This window comes from Hypanus sabinus, chromosome 16 (assembly GCF_030144855.1).
Source record: "Hypanus sabinus isolate sHypSab1 chromosome 16, sHypSab1.hap1, whole genome shotgun sequence".
Taxonomy (NCBI): Eukaryota; Metazoa; Chordata; class Chondrichthyes; order Myliobatiformes; family Dasyatidae; genus Hypanus; species Hypanus sabinus.
The window spans coordinates 19,084,667-19,106,302 of NC_082721.1; the positions used below are offsets into that span (position 1 = coordinate 19,084,667).

General features: G+C 41.7%; 1 protein-coding gene across 1 annotated transcript in view; it reads right to left on the minus strand.

Moving 5' to 3' along the window:
* Positions 1-21,636, minus strand: part of LOC132406050 (calcium/calmodulin-dependent protein kinase type IV-like) — a 139,443-nt gene that overhangs the window by 89,235 nt on the left and 28,572 nt on the right. Inside the window, exons 2-3 of the mRNA XM_059991229.1 lie at positions 8,841-8,919; positions 1,597-1,659 (exon numbers count right to left, since the gene is read on the minus strand). Of these exons, the coding sequence (XP_059847212.1) occupies positions 1,597-1,659; positions 8,841-8,919 (142 nt within the window). The remainder of the gene's footprint in view (positions 1-1,596; positions 1,660-8,840; positions 8,920-21,636) is intronic.

The window sequence follows — 21,636 nt, forward strand, 5'->3', positions numbered from 1 at the left end:
GCAATATTTGAATTGGTAAGGAACGAGTATAAAGGTGGACACTTTGAGCCTGCTAGCAGCGATAACTCTCTCAAGAGATCCACCATCACAAGGAAGAAGCCCCGTTCCTAGGACTGGGTGAAGAAAGGATCAATCATCTGGCCAATGGGGGATCCCCTATTTCGGCCATTGTTGCTTGTACAGAGACAATAGGTGTGAGCTTTGATTAATTATGAGTTGTGTAGTGAATTTCCTCACCTAGTTCCTTTGACAAATGGCCAACAAGATCAAAATGGCTTTACACGTTAGTGACATTCCTTGGGATTCCCATAGCACTGTTCCTGAATTATTCAACAGGAATCTACAATTTACTACAAGATCACTTTATAACTGGTCGGTGATATGATTATACTTCACACAGGTGCTGCAAACTTCAGTCGCAAATCATGTAATGGCCTAACTGGTAAATTGCAGTTGGAATAAACCTGTCTTTTCATCAGAGTAGCTCTTTTTATTTGCTGGTAAGAAAAGCAGAAAACATACAATTTTATGACATTTATATAACTGGTCCTGCATTTATAGAGTGTTTTGGTTCATAGTGAAAAGAAATGACACAAATGACCTGACTTGGTCTAACCAAGCAGAGTCCACTGCCAAGAAGGCCTACCAGCACCTTTACTTCCTGAGAAAGCTGAAGAAATTTGGCTGTCCCCTAAAACCCTCACTAATTTTTATACGTGCACCATAGAAAGCATTCTTCTAGGGTGCATCACAACCTGGTATGGAAGTTGTCCTGTCCAATACCAGAAGAAGCTGCAGAAGATCGTGAACACAGCCCAGCACATCACACAAACCAATCTTCCATCCTTGGACTCACTTTACACCACACGCTGTTGGAGCAGTGCTGCCAGGATAATCAAGGATAAGTCCCAACCAGCCAACACACTTTTGGTCCCACTTCCCTCCGGGAGAAGCTTCAGGAGCATGAAGATACGTATGGCCAGATTTGGAAACAGCTTCTTTCTAACTGTGATAAGACTGCTGAACAGATCCTGACCCGGATTTGGGCCGTACCTTCCAAATATCCGGGCCTGACTTGCACTACCTTACTTTCCCTTTTCTATTTTCTAATTATTTTCTAAATAAATTTTATTATATTTACTTTGATTGTACGCTCTAGTATCAATTGTTTGGTGACAATAAAGTATTTGTATTTGTGTAGAAAGAGGGCCCCACTGAGCTGCCGGAGGGTGTGGTGATCACGAGAACCATCTATGGTAAACCAAATGCTGAACTGCTGTGATTTCATGTCAGCCGGCTGGTGGATTATTGGAGTCTTACTGGAATCTGCATTAGTGTTGTTGATTGCAAAATAACCACTAATTTCCACATCGGTGACTTCCCTGCTCTTCACCATCAGAGCATGTCCAAGATGCAACAGGGAATTCATGCTTCACCTTATCGTCTTTCTGAAGAGCTCCAACACAGAGCTAGATGTACTTTATACTCAACAGAACTTCACTTCACAGGTTCCTAACTTAGAAGCAAGAATAGTGCAAACTAAGCCACCGCCAACACAGAAGGCTGCTGTTTCATCAAACGCAATGATTCACTTACAATATTCGGATGAGAGAGCCGTAGCAAAACACCAATTTCAGTTCTTGCAATCTTCTTATCGATCTGAAAATGTTAAAAGAACTCTGAATTATAATTGAAAAATGCTATAGGTGCTGATTCATAAAAAGACAATCTCATTAAAATCGCACATGTTGGATCGATGGGTTTGTTTATTTATATGAAGCAAAATTAAAGGGTGCAGAAGTGTGGTTCAATTCCTGTATAGTACTGAAAATCTATTGATTTTTGAGGCAAAATGGATAATGGTGTTACTCCTAACTCAGTGTTAAAATAAAAGGGACAGTAACTTGGATGTCCATGAGAAGGTAGAAGTTCTCCTCCTTCCAATGGAACCAACCTCAACAAAAAGCCAGCATCTGCAGAAGAGGGGAAGAGGAAGACAATAATATGAACACGAATCTTTATACGAAAACCTTCGTTTAACTTTTTACATGGGTTTTTAACAAATGCTCACAATTTTAAGTTTATGAAATACACACTGATTTGCTATGTAGACCATTATTGTGCAAATTATGATTCACTGAAAAGCCAGGCCAGTCAAAATCTTTGAGGATAAATGAAAAAGCCAACTTCTGCCCCGCCCTCCACATCTGCCACTCTGTGCATAAAGGAAAGAGGAACTTTAGGAATTATTTTATGAAGGTGGTATCCATCATTAATGATCCCAATCACCCAGGACAGGCGATGTTCTCATTGCAACCATCAGCAAGGAGGTACAGAAGCCTGAAGGCACACACTGAAAGATTCAGGAACAGTTTTTTCTCCTCTGCTGTCCAATTTCTGAATGGACATTGAACCCATGAATGCTACCTCACTACTTTTTAAAAAAGTTTTGCACCACTTATTTAAATTAACTATTTATATATATACTTACTGAATTTCATGTTTTATTTCTATTATTACGAACTGTATTGTATTGCTGCTGCAAAGCCAACAAATCTCACTACATATGCCGGTGATATTAATCCTGATTCTGACTCTGAGGTAGACAGCACTGTCAAAGTTCACACGAAACATTTTGAAAAACAGAATTGCTCAGAGGTTAGTTGGAGGCAAAAGATTCTGCTGTTATTAGAATATGGAGCAATGTATGAGACACTGGTGGAAATGGATGGGTCAGGCAGCGTCTGTGAACTATCTGCACCTGGTCGAGATGAAAGATCTCGACCTGAAATGGTGACTGTCCATTTTTCTCCATAGATACTGCCTGACCTGCTGAATTCCCGCAGCACCTTTTCTGTTGCTCAGAGCTGAACCTGGTCATGTTAATCTCAAGAGGCAGCTAACATGCTCTGCTGATTTGAAAAATGTTTCTACATTTTTGCTTATCAGTGGTAAAAACAAACATTATCCATGCAAGTAAATTTTAATTAACTTTACTCTTTATAAATTATGCACTCAGAATTATATCATTACTGTTGGATCGGGGAATACGTTGTAAATGAAACACTGCACTAAAAACTCTGTGGAAAGATAACTGCAAGTACTGGATCACATGGTTTGCATTTGCTGATAACCTACTTTCAAACTGTTTAGTTTTCTAAGTACATCTAAATTTGGAAAGGACTCCATTTCAAATTACATCTGCCAGTACTAATTTCCACCTGCATATGTTATATGGGCAAACTCATCAATAAATAGGACATTGGTATCAGCAGAGGAATAATTCAAGAATATCTTTGACCTAGTTTTTCAGGTTGCCATGTCCTGGGCATGACTTATTTTTAACATTTATTAGTGTAGAATTGTATAAAAACACACACACAAACTATTGAAATCTCCAGTGGCTGCTTCTGCTGTCAGAAACCAGGCACATTCACCACTGTGACTCCAGGGAATGGGAATTATATCAGTAGAATCCAGTGACAATCTGGAGCACAATTCAGACTCTGGGTTACATCTCACAGGAAACGATCCTGGACTCTCCAGAGACACCTCTGATCATTTTCACTTCTTTCTGTGAGTCCAGGATTTTGGGTCATAATCTTGATTAATATGGTTAGTGTGTACTGCCAGAGGTCAGACAAGGTCTCAAATCCCAAAGCTGAAGTCTTTGGAAACAACATTTAAAAATTAAGATGTTGAAAAAGCTGAAATCTAATTAAAAATTAGGAAAATCCAGAGATATTCGACAGGCTAAGTCTCATTTGTAAAGGGAGAAAGCTGAGATAATGAGAGGTCACTGGCCTGAAATGTTAGCTTTGGTTCTGTCTACATTGATGCCGCTTGCCCAGCTGGGTGTAATCTGCTTAAGATTTTAACCAATGGTCTGTCTGCAGATTTTAGTGGTTCAGGAGTTACGACACTTTAAATCAGGGGTTCCTAATCTGGTGTCCACAGACCCCTCGATTTATGGTCGGAGTCCATGGCATAAACAGGGTTGGGAACCTGATGCACCATTAATAACTCTCGGAGACTGGAAGAGAACGATAGGCTTTTATTAACAGCAAAAGGGAGCACGACATCTCGAAGACTGTGGGTGGAGCAGTGTCCCAATCGCCTTTATACAGGGGTCTGTGGGAGGTGCCACAGGAGCAGTCAGTAGAGGGGCGTGTCCAGACAGGTATACATAGTTTACCACAGAACCCCTGCTTTAAATGAACTTCATTGGTTCTAAAGCACTTTGGGAAATCATAATGTTGAATAGAGTGCCATTGAAATTCACTTTTTCTTCATATTAGAGACACACTGACACCATCCAAAGAACAAGCCTTTCATTCCAAATAGAGAGTACCTGTACAATTAATCTCACTGGCTTCTTTGCAGCGTCTAAAGTATGCAAATAGCTAATATGTTCAAAAGAAAGAATTCTATTTATACAGTGTCTTTCAAGCCCTATTCAGGGTGTCTAAGGTGCTTTAATACTAATAAAACGTTTCTGAGTAGTCCTTGTTGCAATCGACAAAACACAGCAGCCAGTTTGTGCACAACATGTTCTCAGACACAGCAATTTAATGACAACCAGATAATCTGTTTTTGGGGATGTTGGCAGAGGGATAATTATTGGTCAGGACACTGGGAAGATCTGCTCTGAATAAAACAGTACCAAGGGATCTTCTAATCTGATGAGAACAAACACCCCAGACAGGGCACAATTCCTGCATGATTATATGTTAATGAAAATGAAATTCTCATCATACCAACATTGTCTATTACTTTATTGTGGTCTAATTCAGCTCAACTCTTCCCACTGTTAAGTAAAGAAATGTAGGCTGTTTGCGGCTCTACAAAAGGCTTTCAGTACCTCCAAGGGTTAATCTGTGCCATTTCATTCAGTATTGTGCTCTGTATTGAAAAAGCACAAGGAAGTATTGGGTCTAACAATGACATCGATATTTATTATATTGTATAAATAAATATTCAAAGCAAAATGGGCCTGCAAAAGTACATGTCTAGCATTCTAAGAGGAAATAAAACACCCTCTTGGCTAAAGTAGGCTGTACAAATGTAACAAATTGGTTCCAGTTCTATACTTTATCATACCAAGAAAATACTCTGCAGACTTCAAGCATGCTTCTTGAGTAAGCTGCCTTGTGCAACGCTGATACCTCTGGTCAAAACACTAATGATTATTCTTTGTTTGGTGCCATCGAGATTCAGGTTAGTGCACAGACTACAAAGTTAAGCCTAGAGCTTTAGTAAATCTACCAAATTTCCTCTTCATTCCAAGTAACTGTTACCAGAAGCACCACGTGTCAGATGAGTCTTAATAATATAAAGCATATTAAGTCAGCAAGCTAATTACCGTTGATCAGGTCAGTGACATATTTTACTCCTTCACACCATAAAGACCTTATAAATGCACCTCAAAGTAGTTAGTATTCTTTCCTCTTACATAATTTACTCTTATCACCTGCCAAGTCCCTTTTACCCATCATGCTGTGCTTGCTAATTGGCTGCTCATTAAATACTTCCGTGAATTTAAACCCTTCTCTTTGCTCTGTTTCAAGAATCTTCTCAAGTCCTGCTATCCTCCAGCTCCTTCGGGAAGGAACTCCCTGAACTTCCATGTAGCTATACCTGAGCTAGAAGACGCATAATGTGGGGAAGTGGGAATTTGAAAGAGCTGACTCAGAGAGTGGAGGAAAAAGGCCGGAGAACGCAGTATCATCCGAGTTTGGACGTGGAAGGGTGTTTATGCCAAATAGGTTGAATTGAGGTGGGAAGCAGAACTTACATCAGAAGTTTATCCTGGGATTGTGAAGGATACTGAGTTTGTTTGACAACTAGATGACACTGTGCTAATGGTTCGTTTGGTATGTAGGTGGCAGACTTGCTGCTAAACTTGCAGGGCAGCTGGGGGATCTGCAACCCCTGACCCACACATCCCTTCAAAATCTCTTGGAATGGTTAAAAACTTGGGCAAAGTTGGGGACTTAACCTCTGAGGGCCCTTGTAAAAGGCCATTATTGTGACCAATCCCATGCGAACTGGATGCAAGAATAGGCTATGCGGCAATTGCAGCTGATCCTCCTGAAAGGGTCAGTGAGTGAAATCACGCCACTTCAATTGAAAATGCTGCACCAGAACAGGGGAAATATATACAATGGTGGTCAATGAAAACATGTGGCCTTGCCCACAGTCAGTTGGTAAAAGGGCTTATGTTATGGGAAGAAAGACTTTGGAAACCTGTTCTGATATCTATGTGATGGCCAGACGCTGCAGCTACATCGTAGGCCTGGCATCACAAGGCTGACTGGGACATGTTGATGAGATTTGTACAGGTAAATTACTAAAGAAAACATTATTACCTAAAACCATGACAGCACAAAGTTCATGGGAAGCAAATGTGTGTCCTATGCAAGTTATTTTAATCATTATAGGCGATATAAATTCAGGCCTTTGAGAGTCAACATGTCAGTTGTGACTGAATTTGGAGCACTTTAGCAGATAATGCTTACATGACCTCTAGACTGATGCTAATATGGAGTGTGTTACTCCTTGGAGGTGCTGTCCCACAGGGGAGAGGATAAAATGAGGTCTTTTTATGTCTTCCAGATGGGCATAATATCAACCCTTGGCACCATGTCAAAGAAAAGCAGAGACTTCTCGAAAGAGCCTGGCCAATATCTATTCCTCACTCAACGTCACTAACATTTTGGTGATAATTGCGTTGCTATTGGTGAACCCTTGATGAAATTAATCAACAGGACTTCAGTAGTATTCAAGAACCTTGAGACATCTGTACAAATATTCTATTTTTTCTTTATCAACAGATAAAAAAGTAAATAAATTTATATAAAATATATATTTATAATAAGCAGATTCAGCAGGGGAAGTTAATCACTTCTTAAAATTTACATCAGGCTCCTCCTCCTGTGGGTGTACACCAGTATCAGAGCTCTTTGCTGTCAATTTAACGGAAAATGTCTGAGCGAGATATGAACGTTTGCTCTCTATCTGCCCTGGCCTATGCCAGGCCTCCAACCCACTCTGCGGCAGCTCTTATCCTCGAGCAAGGCATTAATTGTACACACCGAATTAAAGCTGCACATTCTCTGAATAAGCAGAGAACATCCATTTTGCAATTCCTTAACACTCTGCTTATTAATAAAGGAAGAGAATCTTAACATAGCAAGGGGAATAAAATTGTACAGTATGTATTGAATTGTGTACCTTATTCTGAGTGGCGCCATTGGAGGTAGCGAAAGAGGAAGACAAGAAGGAAGACAAGATAAGAAAACAACAAGACCAGGGTATCCTAGCTGAATAAGCCAAGCAAACTCACCGGTTTTACTAAGTACACATAATGGATCAATCTAAAGACATGCACAGCCAGTTATCAGTCATCTTTAGGCACTGTGTTGGTGGACACCAAACTCTGAGATTCTCACTTCCACCCTGCCACCTTGTTCCACTCTGCTGCAAGGCGTTTCAAAACCCCTGTTTGGCTTTTGTGTTATCTGTGGTTGGATCTGGTTAGTCTTACGTTTTCGCAGGCTACGTTCCCGCTTTCTCATGCTGGTTGCATTTGTGTTACAAGAAGGTTTGTGAACTACAGTAACTTAGCATTGTTAGCAGGGCACAGTAGGCAGCCTCTCCCTGTCTGGCTGATTATTAAATCTTGGCCGTCAAATGGCCGGGATATTAATACTTGTGAAAGACATAATTCTGCAAAGGTTGACAGGACGGCTTTAAATAAGAAAATCTATCAACAGTAATAGAAGAGGAAATTATTGGCCCTTTAGTCCATGCTGACTCTGCAGGGGATGTGCTTCTGCTTCTAGCCCCACCAGCCTTTTCCATAGGTCAGGAATGATTCCTTTTCTAGCATCGATCCAATTGCCCTTTGAAAGCCCGGACTGTGTACTTCGACCACTCTCTCAGGTCATGAACTCCAGATGCGATTCAGCTGCTGCATGAAACAGGTTTCTTCATGTTGGCTCTGATTTTTAAAAAATCTTAAACTGTTACTCCCTTGCACCATTGGGAACTATTTCATTCTATCAACCCTGTCTAGGCCCCTCATTGTCATTCTATTCCATGAGTTACACGGACCTACACTGGAAGATTGGAAGGGCTGACTCTTTGTTGACTAGCATGAATAGTTTCTTCCTCTGTGGCATACACTGTGAGAGAATAAAAGTCCGCTCAATCTTCTCTACTCCCAAACAATCCTAGCTTCTCCCGCCTTTCCTTATAAATGTCATTTGTGCAAGTGCAAAAGGACCTTCAAAAACTGAGTGCACCATGGTTGACCCTAATACTCTTGTACCAAACACCACGCCATTTGGCCCATCGAGTCTCCACTGCCATTCAATCATTGATCCCTCTCAATCCCATTCTCCTGCCTTCTCCCCATAGCCCTTACTAATCAAGAATTTAACAACCTCTACTTTCAAAACACCCAATCACCTGGCCTCCACAGCCATCTATGGAGAAGCATTCTCCAGATCCACCACCCTCTGCCTGAAGAAATTCTTCCTCATCTCTGCTCTAAAGGGATGCCCTTCTATTCTGAGGCTGCGCCCTTTTGGTCCTAGATTCTCCTACTGTTGCAAACATGTTCTCCATATTCACTCTATCTAGGCCTTTCAATATTTCATGGGTCTCAAACTGATTATTCTTCTAAACTCCGTTGAGTACATGAGTTATGAGCGCAGCCAGCAGTAACATAAACCCTTCTATGAACAACTCTTTTCTGCACCCTCTCTGAAAGTATAGCAAAGCCATCACAGCATCAGATTTAATAAACTCAGAAAGTTAAAATAGCTTTCACTTACAGTTTTCTGCAGGACTTTTGCTGCATATTGTTTCTGGGTTTGCTTTTCTTGGCATCGGTACACGACGGAGGTTGCACCCCTACAGAGAGAGAGAAAGGACAGATTAAAACTATCCAGTTCAGATGGGGTTTATTTTATTCAACCAAAGTTTACATTCAGCGTTCATCAGCAGTCCCTGGAGGATGAGACGACTATTCACTTTCCATCAATAACATTCTTCACTTTGAAATGCTGGGGGAGCTCAGTAGGTCGGGCAGCATCCATAGAAATGAATAAACGGTCAATGCTTTGGGCCGAGATCCTTCATCGAGGACTGGAAAGGAAGGGGGAAGGAGCCAGAATAAGAAGGTGGGGTGACGGGGAGGGAGTACAAGCTAGAATGTGATAGGTGAAGCTACGTGGGTGGGGAGGGGTGGGAATGAAGTAAGAATCTGGGAGGTGATAGGTGGAAAAGGTAAAGGGCTGAAGATGAAGGAATCTGATAGGAGAGGAGAGTGGACCATAGAAGGAGGAGGGTGGTGTTTGGTTGCCTTCTCCCCCTTCCCCCCCAAACTCTCCTCAGGAATCACTCTCTCCATGATTCTCTTGTTCATTTGTCCCTCCCCACTAATCTCCCTACTGGCACTTATCCCTGTAGGTGGCAGAATTGCTGCACCTGCCCATTCACCTTCATTCAGAACCCCAAACAGGTCTCCCAGTTGATATAGCTGTGAATCTATTAGGGTCCTCCACTGTACTTTGTCCTTCTGAAGTGGCCTCCTCTGCATTGCTGAGACCCAGAGCAGACTGGGAGATTAGCTACTTTGCCGAACATCTTTGTTCCATCCGCAAAAGCAGCAATTCCTGGTGACCAACCATTTTGATTCCAATCCCCATTCTCACTTCCATTCCGGCATGTCAGTTCATGGCCACCTCTTCTTCTCCAGCCCTTTAGCTTTTCCACCTATCACCTCCCAGCTTCTTACTTCATCCCTTCTCCTCCACTCACTTGGCTTCACCTATCACTTTCTAGTATGTCCTCCTTCCACCACCCTCCCCCCCCCCCCCATCTTGCACCTTCCTTTCCAGTTGCGATGAATGGTCTCGGCCCAATACGTAGATGCTGCCTCCGTAGAGTCCCCCTGGCATTTTGTGTGTTTTGCTCTGGATTTTCGGCATCTGCAGAATCTCTTGTGGAGAGCAATGAACAGTCAACATTTCAGGCAGAGGCCCTTCATCTGGATTTGTCAATCTTTCAGGCTGAGGCACCTCCACTCAATAGATGCTCCCTGACCTGCTGAATTTCTCCAGCATTTTGTGTGTGTCGCTCTGGACTTCCAGTATCTGCAGAATCTCTGGTGTTTATTCTTCACTTTGACCTGTTGCAGACAATGGGATGTCCAAAGACAAGATTTCTTAACAAGTTTACTAAAAACTGCAAGTCATTCTGTCATGTATTACATCATTACATCCCATAGAAATAGGGTATTTGTTAAACACATGAACTGAAATTGTCAGCTGTATACAGCGTTCTTTATATGGAATCCTTTTGATGGATTGAAATTACATTGTGTGATACTTAATGAATAGTAACTCAAGTGCTCATATAGAACTCATTAAATGATTCCTTTAATGAAAATCTTAACTCTTGTAAGTAGAACTTCATACAGGATGATTAATAAATTTGCACAGGGTGAGTTTGCCCTATAAGTTTCTACTGAATGTGAGAACATTCTGGAAAATCTAATTATGTGCTTATTAACAACAAATCAAGTCAAGCACAAAATTTGAGAAGTGAAAATTAATATGAATTATTCATTTAACACGACTTCCAGTGGAAAATGGAACGCCGGGGAGTTATATGATTATGTAGGTATTGACGCATGAATGTATGTATTTTGTTACTGCTGCACCGAATATCAATGTTACTGAAAACACAATATTAATTGCATTTTCCTTGAAATGAGTGGTTTTCTTGACCATTTCAGAGGATAGTTAAGGGTCAACATTATTACTGTAGTCTGGAGTTATGTCTGGGCCAGATTGGGTAAGGAAGGGAGGTTTCTTTCCCTAGAATGCATTGGTGAATTAGTTTATATTTTCATGACCTCCAGAGGCTTCATAGTTACTACCTAGAAAAATAGAAGGCTATGTGGCAGGGTAATTCTAGGCTGTTTCTAGAGTAGGTTACATGGTTGGCACAACATAGTGGGCCAAAGGTTCTGTAATGTGCTGTAGATTTCTATGTTTCTATGATTGCAACAGATTATTCTTTATTTCAGATTTGAACAATTACCTGGAATAAACTTCTCTACCTTTCACAGTGAATCCAGTAACTTAATTACTATCCGGCTGCACAATGAGCTGACTAAGAGATATAGCAGTAGCCGCTTTATTAGCCACCCCCTAATAAAGGTACACCTGTACACCCGCTTGTAATGCAAATATCTAGTCAATCAATCATATGGCAGCAACCCAATGCATTAAAGAATGCAGACAGGGACAAGAGGTTCAGTTGTTGTTTAGACCATATGTCTGAATGGGGAGGAAATGTGATCTAAGTGACTTTGATTGTGGAATGATTGTTACTGCCAGATGGGGTGGTTTGAGTATCTCAGAAACAGCTGATCTCCTGAGATTTTGAGACACAGCAGTCTCTAGAGTTTACAGTTAGTGGCAGTTCTGTGGGTGAAAACTCCTTGTTAATGAGAGTGATCAGTGGAGATTGGCCAGACTGGTTCAAGCTGACAGGAGGTATCTAATAAAGTGGACATCTTGGCCCAGGAACACCATGTGCTCATCTTTGAATTAAAAGAATGATTTAGTTATTCTGGTACCACAACTTAAGGATCTGGGTTCATAATTTTCCAGCTTGCAGTCATGGGAGAGAGGGTGACCTGGAGCAGGAGCGAGATAGAGTGAATCACCCTTCGAGTGAAGAGCGAAGGGCAGAGCCTAGTTTCATTTCTGGACCCTATTCAAGCAGTAGGGATTTTCTCACATGGATCCGGTTGATGTCATGGCAAACTAGTTTGCCAACTGTGTGTGTTTAGATGTTAATAATGCATTGCATGAAAAAAATACATCAGCCACGACTTAACTAAACATACAATGGGCCCTTTGACTGATGTTATCACACCAAACTAATTAAACTAGTAATTAAATGCCTAACTAAACTAATCCCTTCTGCCTACACAGGACCTAATCACCTCCATTCTCTGCAAGTTCATGAGCTATCTAAGAGCGTCTTAAATGTCTCTATTACACTTGTCTCCACTGCTACCCCTGACAACGCATTCCATTCATCTACCACTCTACATGGAAAAGCTTGTCCCCCAAGTCTCCTTTGAATTTGGCCTCCCTCATGTTAAACATGTGCACTCCAGTATTAGACATTTTGACACTGGGGAAAAAAAAGATACTGGTTGTGTACTCTGTACCCTTTATAATCTTATAAATATATACCAGGTCTCAATTCAGCCTCCGCTGCTCCAGATAAGATAACTCAAGTTTGTCCAGTCCCTCATATCCATCTAACCCCGGCAGCATCCTGGTAAACACATTCTCCAAAGCCTCCGTATCCTCCTTATAATGAAGCAGCTATAAATGTATGCAATTATCTAGATGTGACCAAACAAGACTATTGAAAAGCTGCAACATCTTGAACAGAGTCTTGAACTCAGTGCTTTGACTAATCATTGTTGTCGTTATGTACTGTGTCACGTGATATGGGGCAATCATGGCCTTTCCATGACCATGATTGCACTTGGCAAATTTTTCTACGGAAGTGGTTTGCAATTGCCTTCTTCTGGGCAGTGTCTTTACAAGACGGGTGACCCCAGCCATTATCAATACTCTTCAGAGATTGTTGGCCTGGCATCAGTGGTGACGTAACCAGGACTTGTGACATGAACTAGCTGCTGATATGACCATCCACCACCTGCTCCCATGGCTTTATGTGACCCTGATTGAGGGGCCAAGCAGGTGCCATGCCTTGTCCAACGGTGACCTGTGGGTTAATGGAGGGAAGTTGCACCTTACACGTCCTTTGGTAGAGATGCACCTCCAACCCGTCACCCAGCCTTGACTCACAAGCCTTCATTACCACTCTTCTCTCTGCATCGAAAAGTACTGATTTCAGACGAGAATGGGACAGGCTGACACTGCAACTCTACACCCAGAGAGAACTGTGGTATGTTACACATGCTCTCTTCAGGTAGATATTACAAATGCTGTCAAAGAACAAGAGAGTTCTTCTACCACACAAACAAGGATTATCTGGCTATTACCATATTGCTATTTTCTGTTTGCACACTGAGAGCTTTGCTTCCTACAGATCGTCAGTGAGCACTTCAACAGTATTACATTGGCTGCAAGACCATGAAAGCACACACCCTAGCTCATTGACAGCTTCTATCCCACTGCCATTAGACTCTTGAGCAGACCTATTGTATGGCAAAGGTGAACTCTCAATCTCTCAGGTCTTGGCTCTTGCACCTCATTGTCTACCTGCAATGCATTTTTGCTGAAAATGTATCACTATATATATATCAATATATCAATAGCATTTTGCTATTGCTTTTCCCTTTTTGGAATAACCATAAGAAGTAGGAACAGAATTAGGCCCTTCAGCCCATCAAGTCTGCTCCGCCATTTTATCATGGCTGATTTATCATCCCCCTCAACCCCATTCTCCTGCCTTCTCCTGTAATTTTTGATGCCATTACAAATCAACCGCCGCTTTAAATATACTCAACGACTTGACCCTCACAGCTATCTGTGGCAATGAATTTCACAGATTCACCACAGATTCTGGCTAAAGAACTCCCTCCACATCTTTGTTCTAAAGAGGGGTTCTTCTATTTTGAGGCTATGCCTTCTGGTCCAAGACTCTCCCACTATTAGAAACATCCTCTGCCCATCTGCTCTATTTAGGCCTTTTAATATTCAGTCTTCTAAACTCCAGTGAGTACAGGCCTAGAGCCAAACGTTCCTCATATATTAACCCATTAATTCCCAGGATCATTCTCATGAGCCTTCTCTCCAAAGCCAGCAATCTTTTTCTTACATAAAGGGCCCGAAGCTGCTCACAATACTCCAAACGTGATCTGACCAATGCCTTATAAAGCCTCAGCATTATATCCTTGCTTTTATATTCTAGTCCTTGAAATGAATGCTGACATTGTACTTGCTTTCTGTATGGATGCCATGCAAAACAGATTTTCACTGCACGTCGATACATTAGACAATAATGAACCAATTATCAATAATACAGTAGTACAAGCCGTTCTATTCCAGTTTTTTAGCGTCTGGTTGTAACAACCATGTCAGACAGTGTTGGGAATGAGAGCATGCTGTGTCCATGCTATTTGGAGACAGATCTGCACCTGACAAACTGGTGGTGTCTGGACAAATTTCCAGGCCTATGTTTCTACATTTCCTGAAACTAAATAGTTGTAAACAGGCCATCAACTCACTCGATCAAATTGAATTGGAGTTGAGGGTTAGCTGTGGTACCATCCATAAGCTGCTTTGAACATAATTTAGTCAAAATAAATCAACAGTAAATAATGCCTTCGGCTGGATAATATCTTGAAAGGAAATCATCAGGGACGTTAAGTAGGTCTGGGAATAATGATTGAATAAAGCATTCTGGGTGCCTGACTGAAAGGTTGGTGAGGTACTGCCTTCCCAGAAAAGCATCTGGAGATCAAAATTAAAAACACAGAAACAAGATATTTAATTCTCGTACTTCTGCCCATAATTATACAACAGTGTACTCATTTTACCATCCCTTGCGGTGAAATTGTGAGACTGAAATCGTGTCAGCCTAGCTCTGTTGTACTTATTCAGTCATTAGTGAGGCAGGTAAGGTCAATATTATTACTCATTCCTAGCTACTGAATCGATTGGAATAAGAAGCTCCTTGGTCACCACATGTAGGCCAAACTAAGTGAACATAGCAGCTTTTCTTCCTTCAAAGACTTTGGTGAAACAGATGTGTTCTGACGATGGGTCTCGGCCCGAAACGTCGACAGCGCTTCTCCCTATAGATGCTGTGTTCTACCAGCATTTTGTGTGTGTTGGTGTTTTTTAAAATGTAATTTATTGGTTACTTTAAAAAAAATTTAAACTTTTTTTTATTAGTTTCTACAATGAAAAAAAACAGTAAAAAAAAAGTTTGTACAGTGCAAAACAAACATATCGAATATACCGTTCACAACAGTTAAAGAAAAACACTCATGGTAGAATTATATACAGTTACTGCCCCACCCTCCCATTTCCCAACTCCAAGCCAACCTTACAATAGATAGAAAAGCTAATCAGAACTTTTATCTCCACTGAGCTGTATTTATAAAAAGGTATATTGCCTACCACCTGGGCTATTATATGTTTACACATCAGATACCGTAAATCTTAACCAAAAGAAGCTGGAAGTAAGGGATCAATATACAGAAGGAAAAAAAAGGGATGGACCTTTAAACTAAGTGGAAATTATGAAAATATTCAAAAAAAAGTCCTCATGCCCTTTGGAACTTTATGTCCCAATTACTTTAAATAAATTTTGTTTCATGTCAGATTTAGTAGGCAGCCTTCCATCCCAGGGGATCATGGGTTTGCACCTCTGGTGGACTGTGTCTTCCCCAGGGCACAAGTCTGGGTAGGAAGATTTGAAGAACCGGCTGTTGCCCGTGCAGTGGGTTCCCCCTCTCCACGTCACTGATGTAGTCCAAGGGAAGGGCAAGCGCCGATACAGCTTGGCACCAGTGTCACCACAAATGATGCCAGAGTGAAGTTGTAAACGACATCAACCTGCTTCAGAGACCCTGGCTTCAGATTTCTTCTGCGGAGTTTACTCCCGAAGCCTTTCCCATGGGTGGGTACGGCCACAAGACAGCAGAGGTTTAAAATCAGAATTTTCCTTCTCCTAGGTGGGCTGCTGTCCAAGATTGATGAGCCCCACCTGCCCAAATTTCAGATCTAAGTCAACAAATTTAAACTAATTAATAACCAAAGGTCATACAGTTCATCCCAAGACTTCATCTCTGGGTGAACTGTTTGACCTTTGGTAACTAATTCAACAGCTTGAGGCAGCCCAACCAGTAGCGTAGTGGTTAGCACAAAGTAGTACCAGCAACCTGGGTTCAATTCCCATTGCTGCCTATATGGTGTTTGTGTGTTCTCCCCGTGACCGCGTGGGTTTCCTCCGGGTACTCTAGTTTCCTCTCACAGTCCAAAGACATATTGGTTGGCAGGTTAATTGGCCATTGTAAATTGTCCCATGGTTAGGCAAGGGCAAAATTCGGGGATTGCTGGGCTGTGCAGCTTGAAGGGCTGGGGGGGCCTATTCCTCGTTGTATCTCAATAAATAAACCAAGTCGATTGAATTCAAGCACCTCTCCCAATGCCAAATTGTAGATTCCAGCTCTAGTCCATAACTTGAGCACACTTTGGTGTAATTGGGCAGTGCAGGCCCAACAAGCCTGCACGGTCCAATTACATCCATGGGATCAATTAACCTACTAATCTGTACTCCTTTGGATGCAGAAGGAAGCTGGAGTCAGGCGAGAACATAAAACTCCTTACAACATGTGCTGAGAATTGAACCTGGGTTGCTGGTGCTGGAATAGCGTTATGCTAACTGTTACTTTACTCTGCCGTAACCGTTACTTATGCTGGTGTTGTTAGAAAAGCTACCCCATGAACAAGATGCAAACTAAGGCAAGTTCAACACTGCCTTTTTACCTCCAGCCTTCCTACAAACCAGGGCCCCAGAAATTCCTTCTAGGTGAATTAATTGATTTACTTGCAATTCTTTCAATTTGACGTATTGAAGTTAACACCCATATTGGGAAGACTAAGATCAGGCAGGATGGTTGCCTTTGTGTAGACCACAGCTGTGACCTTGAACTCTCTGTTTTATCTCTTTGCTCCTTACTGTATATCTAAATAAAATTAAGTGAGTGTTCTATCCCCACGCTGACCTATCTCCTTAGCGTTCAAACTCTTCCGGGTTTATTGACTTGAGTGTGCCTCCTTTTGAAGCTTGAGTGGACAATGTTTGCATCTCCAGCTGTTCTTCTGCTATTTTGTACTCATATCTGATCAAGTTCATGTGGAACCACTTCGCTTTTGGCATTTCTTGTCACTAATCTTTAGAGTTCTGCAATACTGTGGCCACTTTGCATTTTGTTTTTGTTCTAATTGTGTTTGTTCTTGTGACAGGTGCGCTTAAATTATGGTTTTCTTGTGAATGTTGCTTATATGATGCTTATATGATGCTATGTGCCTCTGATGTTGCAAGTAGGTTTTTCATTGCACCTTTGCACACATAAATGTACTTGTGTATATGACAATAAACTTGGCTTTGGACTTTGAGAGGGAATCTGGGGATATAGTTACTGAGACCTCAAGTCTATTTGTGTGAAGCTTGAGAAGAAGAAGAAGAAGAAGAAAATTTTATTTCTTACATTCAAGGGAGTAAAAATCGTTATGTTTCATCTCCATCGCAATGTACAAGCAATAAAGAGGGAAAACGTGGGGGGATATTGCCCAGACACTAAGATTGTATATTTTGTATGCATGTATGTACAGTCAGATACACAATCAGATCTATGTACAGTTAGATATGCAATCAGATCAATGTGTATTGATGTATCAGATGGCCTGGTGAAAGAAGCCTGTTGGTCCTGGCTTTAACGCTGTGGTGCCATTTGTCAGATGGTAGCAGCTGAAGCAGGTTGTGGTTGAGGTGGCTGGAGTCCCTGATGATCATCCTTTCTACACACCTGCTGCCGTAAATGTCCTGAATAGAGGAAAGTTCACATCCACACCACTCTGTGCAATGCCCGGCGATTGAGGGTATAACAGTTCCCGAACCAGGCGGTGACTCAGCCAGTCAGGATGTTCTTAATAGTGCCCCTGTAGAAAGTCCTTGTTTTGCCACTTGAAGCTTACCTTTGACCTTGGATCAGCCAGGGTCTTTGAGGGCTGGTTCTGCTGAGATATGCCATATACAACAGCTTGCATCTCCCTGTTCCATTGTAGGAGTCAGAAAGGATATTTCTACACAATGTTGGGAAACTTTGGTCAATGAAGCTTTTACATTCACATCTGGAAGGGACATTGGGTGACACTGCAGAGTTCAACAAATTGCAGGCATTTGTGAAGGTCAGTCATTTGGAGCATGCACTCATTCCTCATCGACCCAGGCGTTGAATGTGTTTGACTCTTTTAAGGTTTGCTTTCTGAAGTGAATGCCAACCTGTGAGGAAATGTTCAACCAATGTTGGAAATTCATTTAGTTCCCCTCACTATTCCTGATACAAAGAGGCTCAACATCAGGAAAAATAACCACATTGTTTTGGGAAAACCTGCTGAGTTCCTCCAGCATTTTATGTGTTTTGCTCTGGATTTCCAGCATCTGCTGAATCTCTAGGGTTTAAAAAAACATTAGCATTCTTTTGTTTACTCAAAGCTCTTCATGACAGTGCCAGGAAGACTGTTAATGGCGTCTCAGTAGTGCTGAAATGGTGATGCTTTTCCTGGTCATGGTTTTTAAAGGATGAGAAGTAACATAAATTTAACACTTATATATTCTCATCTTGTTAAATCCACTTCTGTAGTAAAAATTGACAGGCAAACCTGACCAATAGTTTGGTCAAAGTTGACAATTTTCAGGAGGATGATAAACATCAGTAAACAAATGATATAGGGGAAAAAAAAGACTCTGAAATTCAGGTGCTGGACAAGGCCAGCATGGAATGGCAAATAAAACTGTGAGTGTACGTTGTGTCCAGGAGCAGAAGTATAGAGAGAGGCTCCTTAGAGAAGTTTCCAAGGTTAAAGCTGCGTCACAGAGGTAGAGAGGTGGAAGACATGGAAAGCTTTGGAAACACCAGGAGGCACTGCTGAACCAGCATTCAATCTGGGGGTGGCATGGTGGCTTAGTGAGTAGCGCCAGCGACCCAGGTTCAATTCTGCCACTGTCAGTAAAGAGTTTGTAAGTTCTCCCTGTGACGGTGAAGATTTCCTCCGGGTTTTCCGGTTTCCTCCCATCTGCTGAAAACATATGGGTTAGTAGGATAATCGGCCTTACTTCCTGCCTGTTACGACGCTGGCGTTTAGGGCAGCAGCAAAGGTCCTTCAACTCTGGTGGTGGTCAGGGCTTCCTTCATCGTGTCAGTAGCTTCCTCTCAATAGGTTAATTGGCCACATGAGTGTAATTGGGCGGCACTGGCTCGTTGGGCCGGAAGGGCCTATTACCGTGCCGTATATCAAAATAAAAATTAAGTCAGTATATCAAGAAAAAGTTTAAGGGTGACCTTTTCACAGAAAACTGCAGTCTGGTAGTCTTGGTGTTGATTTCGGTAAGATGCCCAAATTTGTTTGTGTGTAAATGGCAGGATACTTGGTAGTGTGGAGGAGCAGAGGGATCTGGGGGTACATGTCCACAGATCCCTGAAAGTTGCCTCACTGGTAGATAGGGTAGTTAAGAAAGCTTATGGGGTGTTAGCTTTCATAAGTCGAGGGATAGAGTTTAAGAGACGCGATGTAATGATGCAGCTCTATAAAACTCTAATTAGGCCACACTTGGGGTACTCCGTCCAGTTCTGGTTGCCTCACTATAGGAAGGATGTGGAAGCATTGGAAAGGGTACAGAGGAGATTTACCAGGATGCTCTCTGGTTTAGAGAGTATGGATTATGATTAGAGATTAAGGAAACTAGGGCTTTACTCTTTGGAGAGAAGGAGGATGAGAGGAGACATGATAGAGGTGTACAAGATATTAAGAGGAATAGACAGAGTGGACAGCCAGCGCCTCTTCCCCAGGGCACCACTGCTCAGTACAAGAGGACATGGCTTTAAGGAGGGAAGTTCAAGGGGGATATTAGAGGAAGGTTTTTCACTCAGAGTGGTTGGTGCATGGAATGCACTGCCTGAGTCAGTGGTGGAATTTAAGAGACTGCTAGACAGGTATGTGGAGGAATTTAAGGTGGGGGTTTATATGGGAGGCAGGGTTTGAGAGTCAGCACAACATTGTGGGCCGAAGGGCCTGTAATGTGCTGTACTATTCTATGTAAAGGAGTGTCTGCTTTCCTTCAACAAGCAGTGAATTACAACGAAAATAGAAAATCAATGTGAAAAATAATTATTATGGTGTGTTTGGGGAGGAAAAAGTAATTCAAATGCAAGATGATTTCTTTTTTAAAAACACTTTACATAACACCATAACTTACTGCTTTCATGAGGGCGAACATACCATTATTGTCTGTCACTGGAAAAATAAAGTGCAAGTTCAAGTCCATTTAATAAAGAAATCAGATTTTTCTTTTGGCTCTTACAGATACATAAAACATGTGCCAATTGGAAACTGTATTTCACATGTGTAAGTTTTTAAGTAAAATAGTGATGGTTCAAGTTCAAGCTTATTGCCATCATTGGAATAGATATACAGGGTATAAATACCATAAAAATTGTTTTTTGCAACAGCAGCACAATACATTGCAGTTAACATAAGTTAACAAAAATTAAATTGACATAAATTATTTATAATGCTTAAACACTTGTACAATAAACAACACTAGTGCAAGATTGAAAGAAAAAAAATCGTCCAAGGTAATGTTAAGGTTTTTCAAATTTGCTTCAAGAACCAGATAGCAGAGGGGAAGAACTATTGCTGAACCTCAAGATGTTGGACTTCAGACTCCTGTACCTCCTGTCTGCCTTGGGAAGAGGACCTGGTCCATTTATACAGTCAGTGAACATCATTTACTCAAGATGCTGAGTTATATTCTGGGACGTGCTGGGAGTAACCTGGGGTCATCGGGTGTTTCAGGTCTTCTAACATCAGACAGTCTCACCCAGGTGACCCAGCCAGGATTGATCAGGCCCTGGCTTGTGTCCCAGCACCATTGGTCCACAGGTCACACCTCTTGATCCATGGCCATTTGGAGGCTCGCTCAGCAGCCTCTGAGTCGGTCCTGAGGGCTCTTGTCTTTGCAGCCCCCATAACGACAAGGAGAGATTAGTTTCTGCACGGCAAGCAGCCAGCAAAACCTCAACACCTCACCTCCACAAGCTCGCATTGCGCCCTCCACCCCTGTCTTTGACACTGTTCTACCAGCTCCTGCTATTTGGCTTTCTTACGCTCACACGCAGTAACAACTATGAACAACACTGGGCTTTCAACGAACTCCACTTATGCCTGGTTCACAGCAAAGGATTTGTTAATTTCATTACAACCAGTCCTATTCGTTTCCCTGCACTGACCCTTAGGTAGCCCAGCTACTAAAATATATTACACCATGTTTACCTAGCTTCCAGCAACTAACTTACAGATCTAATCAGGAAAATGAATGGAAACTAAAGAGCACTAAATCACAATGACATTATTTCCTAATTTCTGGAACACTATTTTCCAAATTTAATGCAATTGTAACAGATGCTGCTGTCACTGAGCTTTCATTAGCTGCCTTGTTGTTGGATCCCATCTGCATCTTTACTGTAACAATTGTCTTCGTGTTTAGTTATGGTCATGCAAGCATCTCTGATACTGCTATTCTAAAAATACCAATTTCAAGTCCATTACTCACCTTGTGACACACCTGATTGGAATAGGAGATCATGATATCGCCCAACAAAACAAATAAATAACATGATTTAATTCAGAGCCATTGAATTAATTCCCCCATTCCCCCATCACAGCTCCTCCATCATAAATATACCACGATATTCCAGAAGCAGTCCCACCCAGATTCAATTATTGGAGTCACTTTGTAGTGGGTTTGAGTTTTTTTGCTAAAGTAGACTACAGT